The 13,347-nt window shown below is 44.9% G+C and overlaps 1 protein-coding gene across 1 annotated transcript in view; it reads left to right on the top strand.

Annotated features, from left to right (window-relative positions):
* Nucleotides 1–13,347, top strand: part of fbn3 (fibrillin 3) — a 440,729-nt gene that overhangs the window by 417,058 nt on the left and 10,324 nt on the right. Inside the window, exons 57-61 of the mRNA XM_087976092.1 lie at nucleotides 54–260; nucleotides 2,099–2,224; nucleotides 3,564–3,686; nucleotides 7,581–7,697; nucleotides 10,891–11,019. Of these exons, the coding sequence (XP_087832218.1) occupies nucleotides 54–260; nucleotides 2,099–2,224; nucleotides 3,564–3,686; nucleotides 7,581–7,697; nucleotides 10,891–11,019 (702 nt within the window). The remainder of the gene's footprint in view (nucleotides 1–53; nucleotides 261–2,098; nucleotides 2,225–3,563; nucleotides 3,687–7,580; nucleotides 7,698–10,890; nucleotides 11,020–13,347) is intronic.

Consider the following 13,347-nt stretch of genomic DNA (forward strand, 5'->3'; position numbering starts at 1 on the left):
TTGTCTGTTGATCCCCTCTGTAATCCAACCTAACGTTCTTTCTTCTAATATAGATAATCGTCAGGGATTCTGTTTCATTGAAGTTTTGCAAACCATGTGCCAAATGTCATCCACCAACCGCAACCTGGTCACCAAGTCAGAGTGCTGCTGCAATGGAGGCAGAGGATGGGGTAACCAGTGTGAGCTATGCCCACTGCCAGGCACTGCCCGTTACAAAAAGATGTGCCCACATGGACCTGGATATGCCACAGATGGTAGAGGTAAAGCAGATCTATTCAGATCCTCTCGGTCTTTCAAAAGTAGATGCCATTTGAGTAATTTTCCAACTTTGCACCAGCTGAGCCCGCTGGAACTTAATGTGTGTGATTTCAAGTTAACAATCAGAAAATCACGTACCTACATTTCCAAAATGTGTTTTTAATGGATGTGGCTTCTGGTCAGATGCACGTGGTAGGAAAATGACCTCCTCTGTGTATTGGTTGTGTCAGTCGACTCCCAACTGTTTACTGGTAAGAAAGTGCTCCATGAGCCACCTTATCAGTCCCTCACTGCATTGTGATTGCCCTCATTCAGTTTGAATGTCACATTTGTCAAAAACACTTGTTTGAGTCTATTACCACTGGCACCATGCAAAGGTGATGCCAGCATGGAAAAGGTAAGATTCACCAGAACCTCGAGGTGTCTTTCCAGACTACATTAATCCCCTGCAAGGAATTTCCTGTTAGCATGTTTCAGTCCGATGACAGTATCCACAGTACGTTCTGTTGCACAGCATGTGGACTGACTGTACTCCATTATCTCTTGGTGGATTTGTTCTAACCGACACTTTGGTACGGCCCTGGAGGACACCAGTCCTGCTATTGATACAACATTGTCTGACAAGCATTTATTTGTAGAGGGAGATGAGTGCATAGGACCATGCATCAGTATCACAGGTGAAGTTATAGATCAACAATACAATGAAGAATTGAATGTATTTTGCCATTGTGGAATACTTTTCCAGGAACGTGATGCTGTTTTACTCCAGCCCATGTTAAAGGCTCACACAAAGTTTGTTATAAAGTTGAGTCCTTTTCCCTGAGCCTATTACAGTTCAGAAGTTCTGTATCTCTGGATTTACTGGATTGTTTTTGTTTGTTCATGGGATGTGGGCATCGCTGGCTAGGCCACCATTTATTACTTTTCCCTAAATACCAAGAGGAGAAAGTGAGGTCTGCAGATGCTGGAGATCAGAGCTGAAAATGTGTTGCTGGAAAAGCGCAGCAGGTCAGGCAGCATCCAGGGAACAGGAGAATCGACGTTTCGGGCATAAGCCCTTCTTCAGGAAGGGCTAATTCCTGAAGAAGGGCTTATGCCCGAAACGTCGATTCTCCTGTTCCCTGGATGCTGCCTGACCTGCTGCGCTTTTCCAGCAACACATTTTCAGCCCTAAATACCAAGAGGGCAGTTAAGATTCATCCACGTTGCTATGGGTCTGAAGTCACATGTAGGCCAGACCAGATAAGGACTGAAAATTTCCTTCCCTAACAGACATTAGGGAACCAGATGGGGTTTTGCAACAATCAGCAACAATTTCATGGTTATCATTAGCCTCTTAATTCCACATTATTACTGAATTCAAATTCCGCCATCAGCTGTGACAGAATTTAAAAATGACCTGGCTCTCTAGATAATAGCCTCGCAATAATACCATGAGGCCATTGCCTTCCCGCTCAGGAAAGTTTCATAATGTTATATCCTGCTCTGGGCTGAGTGCGAACTAACCTTTAGAGTAATTATCCCTCATATAAAGTTTCTTCATTGATCTGATGAAGTAAATGGGTTTTTCAACCTTTCAGGGTTCTTTGCATGCTTTTCAACTAATTTAGTTCCAAGTTTCTCTGGAATGCCCCTGTGGCGATCATTGTTGACGTCACATTTCCAGCTCTTTCCAAAGTAGGTCCAGCTACTGTTTTACAGCTCTCTCCTATGCTGACTTTTTTAAAACTAAAACCATAAGATATATTCCTGAAACTGAGTTTGTATTCTTAAAACAGATGAACGATGAATTAGATATTCACAATAGCATACAGTTACAGATATTTCTTATACATTTCAGATATCGATGAATGTAGAGTAGTACCGAACCTGTGTAAGAACGGACAGTGCATCAACACCATGGGCTCCTTCCGCTGTTTCTGTAATATTGGATACACCACTGATCTAACAGCAACCTCCTGTGTTGGTGAGAACTCTTTCTGTCACCCTTTCAGAGTACAAACTACAAACTTCTTGTACACACATTGTTAGCATTGTTTTTTAAGGAAAAGTACATTCTGTTTTTGAATTTAGACATCCAAGTGACAGCTCAAGGCTAACATTCTGGACGTCACTAAGGTCGGAAATTATAGGAGAGAAACTGAGGCAAGTTGGGAAACAGAGGTCAAATTACCAAGTTTAGATTTTAAAAAGCTTCAGATTAGGGGTGGAGGGAGAAGGGGTAAGACACGCCCAAGCTTTCAGATCCTAGAATATAATGGATTAGGGTTTGAGGGAGACTGATCATTTGAGCACAGTGAGGATGCAAGGAACAGGAATGGTGGACTTGAATTGGGGCATTTGGAGCTCAGGAAGATCAAAAGAGAGAAAGTTCTGAGAAACATTGACTACTATAACATCAATAAAATAAAAAAAAGCAAGGTCAGATGTGTCAGAGAGCAAGAAGTAAGCGATGAATTGCCTATTAGATTTAGAATCCCTACTGTGTGGAAACAGGCCCTTGGGCCCAACAAGTCCATATTGACCCTCCAAAGAGTATCCCGCACAGATCCATTCCCCTACATTTACCCCTAACGCATGCACCTAACCTACACATCCCTGAACACTACAGGCAATTTAGCACAGCCAATCACCTGACCTGCACATCTTTGGATTGTGGGAGGAAACTGGAGCACCTGGAGGAAACCCACGCAGACACGGGAAAAATGTGCAAGCTCCACATAGACAGTCACCTCAGGCTGGAATTATACTCCGGTCCCTGGTGCTGTGAGACAGCAGTGCTGACAACTAAACCACCGTGCCACCCATACAAGGCACGTTTAAAAGTGACCTCAATAAGCTTCTACAGTTTTGGAACAGGTTTCAATAATTACCTGGGATTTTGCCTCCACAGACACCTAGCAGTTATTGAGAAAGGGACCCCAAGAATAAGGTTTAATGGAAACCAGTATGTCATGTTCATCATTTGCAGTGGGAACAACTTTGGGTGATTGAATGAGAACTCGAGTGATGATCACTAAGAAGGAAATGAAACACGATCAGTACTTTTCTATTTGGTAATTCCAGTAAAAAAAACAGTGGAGAAAAAACTTGATTCAATTCCTAGTTAATGCTGTTCTGTACTCCATTGCTTCTTCCTAAACAGATACAGCAGCAGTGAGGGCTTCCAATAGATTGTCTGGAGCAATACACTCAATGGCTACCTAGAACTGGCACACTAACCGCAATCCCATTAACCTGGCTATATGGGATTACAAAACGTAACTCACAGCATTAACACTTTCGTCCCCATTGCTTCCTTGCAGATCTTGATGAATGTGCGCTGTCACCCAAACCATGCAACTTCATCTGCAAGAACACAGAAGGTAGCTACCAATGCTCATGTCCACGAGGCTACATTCTGCAGGAAGATGGAAAGACGTGTAAAGGTAAGGAGCTGGGGAGCCGTAAATCAGAAGTATTCTGCTTGGTGGGTCATTGCAAAACACCTATGTATGACAAGGGGCTCAAACAAAAGTGTTCTTTTCCACCAAGTAAGAAGGTTAAAGATTCAAGTCCCAGTCTAGAGACTTAAATCTCTGAAAATCTAGGCTGATGATCACATTACAGTAATTAGGAAGTGCTGCATTGCTTAGGGTTTACATCTTTTGAATAAGGCAGTTAATGAATTCCTGTATATTCTCTTGAGTAAAATAAAAGATCCCATGGAATTACTTTGAAGAGAGCCATAACATTTATCCACCGTAACCTGGTTAATGCTTACCCCTCAACTAATATAAAGAAATAAACAGATTACCTGACTATTATTGGGATTCGATTTGTGGCATCTTTTTGAGCATTAATTGGTATTTCCTAAGTTATGAGTGACTGCGGACAGAATAACTTCATCTCCCAGCACCTGGTTCTACAGGGGATTTCAGCGAAGAGATAGAAACAACTGATATCCAAACATTTTAAGACCATGAGACATAGGAGCAGAAATTAGACCATTCAGCCCATCAGATCTGCTATGCTGTTCAATCATGGCTGATACGTTTCTCAACCCATTCTCCCACTTTCTTCCCGCAACCTTTGATCCCCTTGATACTCAAGAACTTATCTATCTCAGTCTTAAACACACTCAGTGATCTTGCTTCCACAGCCTTCTGTGGCAGTGAATTGCATAGACTCTCCACTCTCTGGATGAAGAAGTTTCTTCTTATCTCCATTCTAAAAGGTCTTCCCTTTACTCTTAGACTATGCCCTCGGGTCCCAATCTCTTCTTTTTTTCACTCATTCACGGGATGAATATGTCACTGGATAATTAAAATTTATTGCCCATCCCAGTGGGCCTGTGGGTCTGGACCAGGTAAGGACAGCAGTTTCCTTCCCTAAAAAACATTAGTGAACCAGATGGGTTTTTCCAACAATCAACAATGGATTCCTGGTCATCATAGACTCTTGATTCCAGATATTTATTAAATTGGCAGGATTCATTACCTGGGTCTCTGGGTTAAGATTCCAGTGACAATACCACTAGGCTATTGCCTCCCCTACCAATGGAAATATCTTCCCAACATCTACTCTGTCCGGGCCATTCAGTATTCTGTATGTTTCAATCAGATCTCCCCTCATCTTTCTAAACTCCATCAAGTATAAGCGGGTGAGTGCAGGTCCAAGACTCCCAAACTGCTAAATTTGTTTAAATTTTAAACCAGCAAATTGACTCTGATTCGTTCAGGCTTTGCCTTGAAAACTGAACCAACAAATGGCAGTCACCTAATTGTTGAGTTGAAACATGCACAGTACACATGCCCAACCAGCAACTTCCAACAATTACCAGGAGGAAAGAGGATTCAACACCTCTATTCTTCCTATCAAAGTGCATGACCTCACATTTTCCCACATTATAGTCTATCTGCCACTTCTTTGCCCACTCTCCCAACCTGTCCATGTCCTTCTGCAGCCTTCCCGCCTCCTCAATGCTACCTGTCCCTCTTTATGCAAATGTAGCCAGAATGCCCTCAGTTTCTTCATCTAGAAGAATGTTAACGTATAAAGTGAAAAGAAGTGGTCCCAACACTGAGCCTTGCAGAACACTACTTGTCACCGGCTGTCCTCTGAGACAGACTCTTTTACCTCCACTCTCTGCTTTCTGTCAGATAGCCCAGCTTCTATTCACACTAACACCTTGCCTCTAACACCATGGCCCCTTATCTTACTCAGCGGCCTCCTGTGCGGCACCTTGTCAAAGGCCTTCTTGAAGAATGGGTAAATAATATCCTTTGGCTCACCTTGGTCTAACCTGCTCGTTACCTCCTCAAAGACTCCAGCAGATTTGTCAGGCATGATCTCCCCTTGATGAAACCATGCTGACTTTGCCCTATTTTACCATGCACTTCCAAGTGTTCAGAAATCTCGTCCTACACAACGGATTTCAGGATCTTAGCCACAACCGAGGTTAGGCTCATCGGTAGGTAATTTTCCATCTTTTGCCTTATTCCCTTTTTAAACAGGGTTGTCACGTAAGCGATTTTCCAGTCCTCTGGGACCCTCCCTGATCCTAGTGATTCCTGCAAGGTCACCACTCACACCTCCACTATTTCTTCAGCTGACTCCCTTAGAACTCTGGGGTATAGTCCTCCTGGTCCAGGTGATTTAGCCACTTTCAGGCCATTAACTTTTCTAGTACCTTCTCCTCAGTGATGGCCGCCATATTCCGCTCTGACTCCTCATTCTGTTGAATTTTTGGGATATTACTCATGTCTTCCACCATGAAGATTGATGCGAAGAAATTATTCAGTTCCTCAGCAATTTCTTTATTTCCCCACTGCTATCTCTCCAGCATCATTTTCCAGTGGCCCAATGTCCACTTTTGCCCCTCTTTTACCCTTAAAGAAACTCTTACAGTCTTCCTTTATATTACTGGCTAGCTTACCCTCATATTTAATCCCCTCCCTCATTTTTTCTTGTTGCTCTCTCTTGGTCTTTATTAGCTTCCCAATCCTCTGGTTTCCCACTGCTCTTCACCACATTATATGCTTTCGCTTTTACTTTTATGCTGTCCTTGACTTCCCTAGTCAGCCGTGGTTGCCTCATCCTCCCTGTACCATGCTCCTTTTTCCTCAGGATGAATCTCTGCTGTGTCTTCTGAATTACTCCCAGAATCTCCTGCCATTGCTGTTCCACTGTCTTTCCTGTTGGGTTTCTCTCCCAGTCAACTCTTCCCCGCTCCTCTCTCACGCCTCTGTAGTTGCCTTTATTCAGCTGGAATACCGTTACTTATGATTCCAACTTCTCCCTCTCAAATTACAGAGAAAATTCTATCATATTATGATCACTGCTTCCACGGGTTACTTCACCTTAAGCTCCCTTGTCAAGTTTGCCTCACTGCACAACACTAAATCCAGTATTGCCTGTTGTCTAGTGGGCTCCATCACAAGCTGCTCCAAAAGTCCATCTCGTAGACATTCCACAAATTTCTTTTCTTGCGATCTACTACCAATCTGATGTTCCCAGTCCACCTGCATTTTGAAAAGCCCCATAACTTTGCCTTTCCTACATATCTTTTCTATCTACTGATGTATCTTGCACCCCAGCTCCTAACTGCTGTTTGGAGGTTCGTACATTACTCTAAAACTATGGCGTTTTTTTAAACCTTTGCGGTTCCTCAATTCTACCCACACAGATTGTTTTGTGGTTGAGGATCATCCCTATTGGAGACAGAGAAGGACCTTCTGAAATTGACAGATGCATTTAAATTGTATTTAAGATGTATTTCAACCTGGTGCAAGGGTGAAATGAAAATCTCTGTTTTGTTTTTGAGAATTCCACTTTGTGTCCTCAGATAGAATTTTCAAGTTCAATTGGTTTCCCAATAGAATTTGATTGAGCTCCCTTAGTGATATCAATCTCTATCAGCTCCCTCCTCCAACAACCTGTTCTACGTAGATTATCCTATTTAGGAAAAAAATGATTTTATAAACTCGAACCCTGTCCAAAGTTTGGGAGTCTTGGACCTGCACTCACCCGCTTATTATTTTCAGAGATTTAATCAACAAAGCCAGGCAGCTGCCTGAATGCAGGGTGAAAATCCTTCTAATACTGAAGCACTAAGATTATGAAATTTATTCGAGAAAAGGTGCTTCAAAAAATCCCCTGGTTTTCACTGTCCTTTAAAACCAAAACTCACAATCCCCTTGCTCGGAATATTGCCATTTCACATCCTAAAGTGTTACTCCCGTTAATCGTTCCCCAGCATTATTCCTATTTCTTATCTCTCTGGAATGATTTCTATTTCATGTCCCTTCTGATTGTTCCTTTTTTCTCTTTTACTTCCTTAGATCTTGATGAATGTTCAACGAAACAGCATAACTGTCAGTTCCTGTGTGTTAACACGATTGGATCCTTTGCTTGCAAATGTCCACCTGGTTTCACACAACACCACACATCGTGCATCGGTGAGTAAATGTGAACACTTGCAAAGGGTAACTTTAAATTCCATAATCTTTCCAATTCTGCATTGATTCCTGTTTGAGTCAGTTAGAATTGTTCAGAGTTGACTCTTACTTGCCTGTTTGGGTTAACTCAGTTGCTGTGTAACTCAATTCATGACCCAAACCATTGACATGATCGGGAATTCTGCTTCAGAATCTAGGATTCTCCACAAAGAGAGTGGGCCTCTACATTGGGTAGGTAATGCCCTGTGCAGTATGATATTCCCTGCCTAGTGTATATTCAGTGGTGATATTCACTGCCCAGTGTGTTGGGTGGGTATTCTCACTGCCCAGTGTGTTGAGTGTATGCTCACTGCCCAGTGTGTATTGGGTGTATGCTCACTGCCCAGTGTGTGTTGGGTGGGTATGCTCACTGCCCAGTGTGTGTTGGGTGTATGCTCACTGCCCAGTGTGTATTGGGTGGGTATGCTGACAGCCCAGTGTGTATTGGGTGTATGCTCATTGCCCAGTATGTGTTGGGTGTATGTTCACTGCCCAGTGTGTGTTGGATGGCTATGCTCACTGCCCAGTGTGTGTTGGATGGCTATGCTCACTGCCCAGTGTGTGTTGGATGGCTATGCTCACTGCCCAGTGTGTGTTGGGTGGCTATGCTCACTGCCCAGTGTGTGTTGGTTGGGTATTCTCACTGCCCAGTGTGTGTTGAGTGGCTATGCTCACTGCCCAGTGTGTGTTGGGTGTATGCTCACTGTCCAGTGTGTGTTGGGTGGCTATGCTCCCTGTCCTGTATGTGTTGGGTGTATGCTCACTGCCCAGTGTGTATTGGGTGGGAATGCTCACAACCCAGTGTGTATTGGGTGGGTATGCCCACTGCCCAATGCTTACTGGGTGTATGCTCACTGCCCAGTGTGAGTTGGATGTATCTTCACTGCCCAGTGTGTTGGGTATATGCTCACTGCCCAGTGTGTGTTGGGTGTATGCTCACTGCCCAGTGTGTGTTGGGTGTATGCTCACTGCCCAGTGTGTGTTGGGTGTATGGTCACTGCCCAGTGTGATGGGTGTATGCTCACCGTCGGGTGTGTGTGTTGGGTGTATGTTCACTGCCCAGTGTGTGTTGGATGTATCTTCACTGCCCAGTGTGTTGGGTGTATGCTCACTGTCCAGTGTGTGTTGGGTGGCTATGCTCACTGCCCAGTGTGTATTGGGTGGGTATGCCCACTGCCCAATGCTTACTGGGTGTATGCTCACTGCCCAGATGTGAGTTGGATGTATCTTCACTGCCCAGTGTGTTGGGTGTATGCTCACTGTCCAGTGTGTGTTGAGTGGCTATGCTCACTGCCCAGTGTGTGTTGGGTGTATGCTCACTGCCCAGTGTGTGTTGGGTGTATGGTCACTGCCCAGTGTGTGTTGAGTGGCTATGCTCACTGCCCAGTGTGATGGGTGTATGCTCACCGCCGGGTGTGTGTGTTGGGTGTATGCTCACTGCCCAGTGTGTATTGGGTGTATGTTCACTGCCCAGTGTGTTGGGTGTATGCTCACTGTCCAGTGTGTATTGGGTGGCTATGCTCACTGCCCAGTGTGTGTTGGATGTATCTTCACTGCCCAGTGTGTTGGATGTATGCTCACTGTCCGGTGTGTGTTGGGTGGCTATGCTCACTGCCCAGTGTGTTGGGTGTATGCTCACTGCCCAGTGTGTGTTGAGTGGCTATGCTCACTGCCCAGTGTGTGTTGAGTGGCTATGCTCACTGCCCAGTGTGTGTTGAGTGGCTGTGCTCACTTCCCAGTGTGATGCGTATATGCTCACCGCCGGGTGTGTGTGTTGGGTGTATGCTCGCTGCCCAGTGTGTATTGGGTGTATGCTCACTGCCCAGTGTGTGTTGGTGTATGCTCACTGCCGGGTGTGTGTGTTGCGTGTATGCTCACTGCCCAGTGTGTATTGGGTGGGTATGCTCAATGCCCAGAGTATGTTGGGTATATGCTCACTGCCCGGTGTGTGTTGGTGTATGCCCATTGCCCAGTATGTGTTGGGTGGGTATGATCACTGCCTAGTGTGTATTGGGTGGGAATGCTAACTGCCCAGTGTGTTGGGTGTAAGCTCACTGCCCAGTGTGTGTAGGGTGTACGCTCACAGCCCAGTGTATGTTGGGTGTATGTTCACTGCCCAGTGTGTATTGGGTGTATGCTCACTTCCCAGTGTGATGGGTCTATGCTCACTGCCCAGTGTGTGTTGGGTGTATGCTCCCTGCCCAGTGTGTGTTGGGTGGGTATGCTCACTGCCCAGTGTGTGTTGGGTGGGTATGCTCACAGCCGAGTGTGTATTGCGTGGGTACGCTCACAGCCCATTGTGTATTGGGTGTATGCTCACTGCCCAGGGTGTTGTGGGTATATGCTCATTGCCCAGTGTGTGTTGGGTGGGTATGCTCACTGCCCAGTGTGTGTTGGGTGTATGCTCACTGTTCACTGTGTTTTGGGTGTATGCTCACTGCTCAGCGTGTGTTGGATGTTCGCTCACAGCACAGTGTGTGTGAGTGGGTGTGATCACTGCCCAGTGTGTGTTGGGTGGGTATGCTCATTGCCCAGTGTGTTGTGGATGTTTGCTCACTGTCCAGTGTGTGTTGGGTGGATATGCTCACTGCCAAGTGTGTGTTGGGTGTATGATCACTGCCCAGTGTGTATTGGGTAGGTATGATCACTGCCCAGTGTGTGTTGGGTGGGTATGCTCATTGCCCAGTGTGTTGTGGGTGTATGCTCACTGCCCAATGTGAGCTGGGTGGGTATGCTCACTGCCCAGTGTGTGTTGTGTGAATGCCCGCTGGCTAGTATGTGTGATTAGATCAGTCCACTTCCCTCTGCCTGGTGCCTGAGTGGATTCACTGTTTGCCTCACGCAAAGTAGTTTCATCCCAGGTCTATTTGCCGAGCTCTGGTAGGTTAGCTGGTTCAAGCTGGGATTGAAATGAGCATGATGAAGTTTGCCACTTTGCCTCTGTGAACAAAATAACCATAGTCCCTGCTCCTGACCACTGAACTCCATGAGAGGCACTTGTGTGGACAGCGATTGATGACTCGGTCAACTTGGCTTTGATTCACATCTCTCCTCACCACATTCCCTATTCCCAACCATCATGAATATTTGATGTAATTTGATGTTCTGCACTGAGCCCTCTTAGTAAAGTAACTTTATCATATCTTGACAACAGACAATAATGAGTGCATGGGTCAGCCCACAATCTGTGGTTCAAAGGGCACATGCCAAAATACACCAGGAAGTTTCAGCTGTGACTGCCAGAAGGGATTCTCATTGGATGGCACCGGTTTTAACTGTGAAGGTAAGAAGAGTTAAAATGTTTACAGTGCACTGAACTGAAGAGAAAACATTTTCTATCACAGGGCCTGAAGAAAGACTATAATAATGAAATAGACACTGTCCTTGTTGATGTTTAAAAAGTGGCACCTCACTCCACCTCTCCCTTTAAGACGTTTATAGAATGAAGCAAGTCTCAATGATTTATTAGGAGATGGTAAAAAGAGTCAAGGATTGTAGTCCCCATAATGTGCAATATAGATAGTCCAACGTTGGTGCGCCTGAATTAAAAAACTGGGTGAGGGCTTAGAAGGGTGGGTTAGTAAATTTGCGGACGACACTAAGGTCAGTGGAGTTATGGATAGTGATGAAGGATGTAGAAGGTTGCAGAGAGACATAGATAGGATGCAGAGCTGGGCTGAGAGGTGGCAAATGGAGTTTAATGTGGACAAGTGTGAGGTGATACACTTTGGCCGGAGTAATCGTAATGCAAAATACTGGGCTAATGGTTGGATTCTTGGGAGTGCAGATGAGCAGAGAGATCTCTGTGTCCATGTACACAGATCCCTGAAAGTTGCCACCCAGATTGACAGGGTTGTTAAGAAGGCATATAGTGTTTTGGCCTTTATTAATAGAGGGATTGAGTTCCAGAGCCAGGAGGTTATGCTACAGCTGTACAAGGCTCTGGTCCAGCCACACTTGGAGTATTGTGTACAGTTCTGGTCACCGCATTATAAGAAGGATGTGGAAGCTTTGGAAAGGGTGCAGAGGAGATTTACTAGTATGTTGCCTGGTGTGGAAGGAATGTCTTACGAGGAAAGGCTGAGGGCCTTGAGGCTATTCTTGTTGGAGAGAATGTTGAGAGGTGACTTAATAGAGCCATACAAGATAATCAGAGGGTTAGATAGGGTGGACAGGGAGAGCCTTTTTCCAAGTATGGGGACAGCAAACACAAGGGGACACAACTTTAAAGTGAGGGGAGATAGGTATAAGACAGATGTCAAAGGTAGTTTCTTTACTCAGAGAGTAGTAAGGGTATGGAATGCTTTGCCTGCATCGGCAGTAGATTCACTAAGTATAAGTGCATTTAAGTCGTCATTGGACAGGCAAATGGACGTATATGGAATAGTGTAGTGGGATGGGCTTCAGATTAGCATGACAGGGCGGTGCAACATCGAGGGCCGAAGGGCCTGTACTTCGCTATAATGTTCTATGTTCTATAACATTGGAACTAGATAGTGAGATGGTTGATGCATTGGTTTTAATTCTCAAATTCCTTAGATTTGGGGAATGCTCAGTTAGTGTAGTGCTAAAAAAAAGCACAGCCAGTCAGGCAGCATCCAGGGAGCAGGAGAATCGAAATTTTGGGCATAAACCATTCCTGATGAAGGGCTTATGCCCGAAACGTCGATTCTCCTGCTCCTCAGATGCTGCCTGACCTGCTGTGCTTTTCCAGCACTACACTCTCGATTCTGATCTTCAGCATCAGCAGTCCTCACTTTCTCCTGGAAGACTCAGTTAGATTGGAAAATAGTGTGTTATTCCTTTATTCAGAAACGGAGAGAGACAGAGACCCAATGACAGGCTAGCTAGCTTTACATCTGGTTTAACAAAAATGTTAGAAGCTAATTTGAAGATGTTATTATCCGGGCACTTGGAAAAATTCAAGATAATCAGGCAGAGATAATATGGCTTAGCAAAAGGAAACTCATATTCAATCAGGAATTGCAGGTAAAGCTCAGCAGTTCTGGCAGCATCTGTGGAGAGAAATCAGAGTTAACGTTTCGGGTCCAGTGATCCTTTCTCAGAACTGAGTTTTTACAATTTATATGAAAAACTTGAATGGCTCAGTGGTTAGCACTGCTGCCTCACAGCACCAGGGACCCAGGTTTGATTCCAGCCTAGGGCAACTGTGGAGTTTGCACATTCTCCCTGTGTCTGCGTGGGTTTCCTCCCACAGTCCAAAGATGTGCAGGTCAGGTGACCTAAATTGCCCATAGTGTTAGGTGCATTAGTCAGAGGGAAATGGGTCTGAGTGGGTTACTCTTTGGAGGGTCGGTGTGGACTTATTGGGCCAAAGGGCCTTTATCCACACTGTAGGGAAACTAATCTGAAGGGACAGAAGGTGTGGGTCTAAATCTGCTCAAAAGGAATGTAGACAAGTGAGTTGACAAAGATCTGGCAAATGGAGTATAAACAGAAAAATGTCATTGTCCATTTTGGTACGAAGAACAAAAACAATTGCAAAAGATTAGTATGCAGGTACAGCAAGTAATTAGAAAAGCTGATAGAACATCATCATTGTTGTGAGGGAAATTGAATGCAAACATGAGACCACATCTGATTCGTCTAC

This window comes from Chiloscyllium plagiosum, unplaced genomic scaffold (assembly GCF_037043375.1).
Source record: "Chiloscyllium plagiosum isolate Xiang-an unplaced genomic scaffold, Cpla_swu_hap1 HiC_scaffold_28, whole genome shotgun sequence".
NCBI lineage: Eukaryota > Metazoa > Chordata > Chondrichthyes > Orectolobiformes > Hemiscylliidae > Chiloscyllium > Chiloscyllium plagiosum.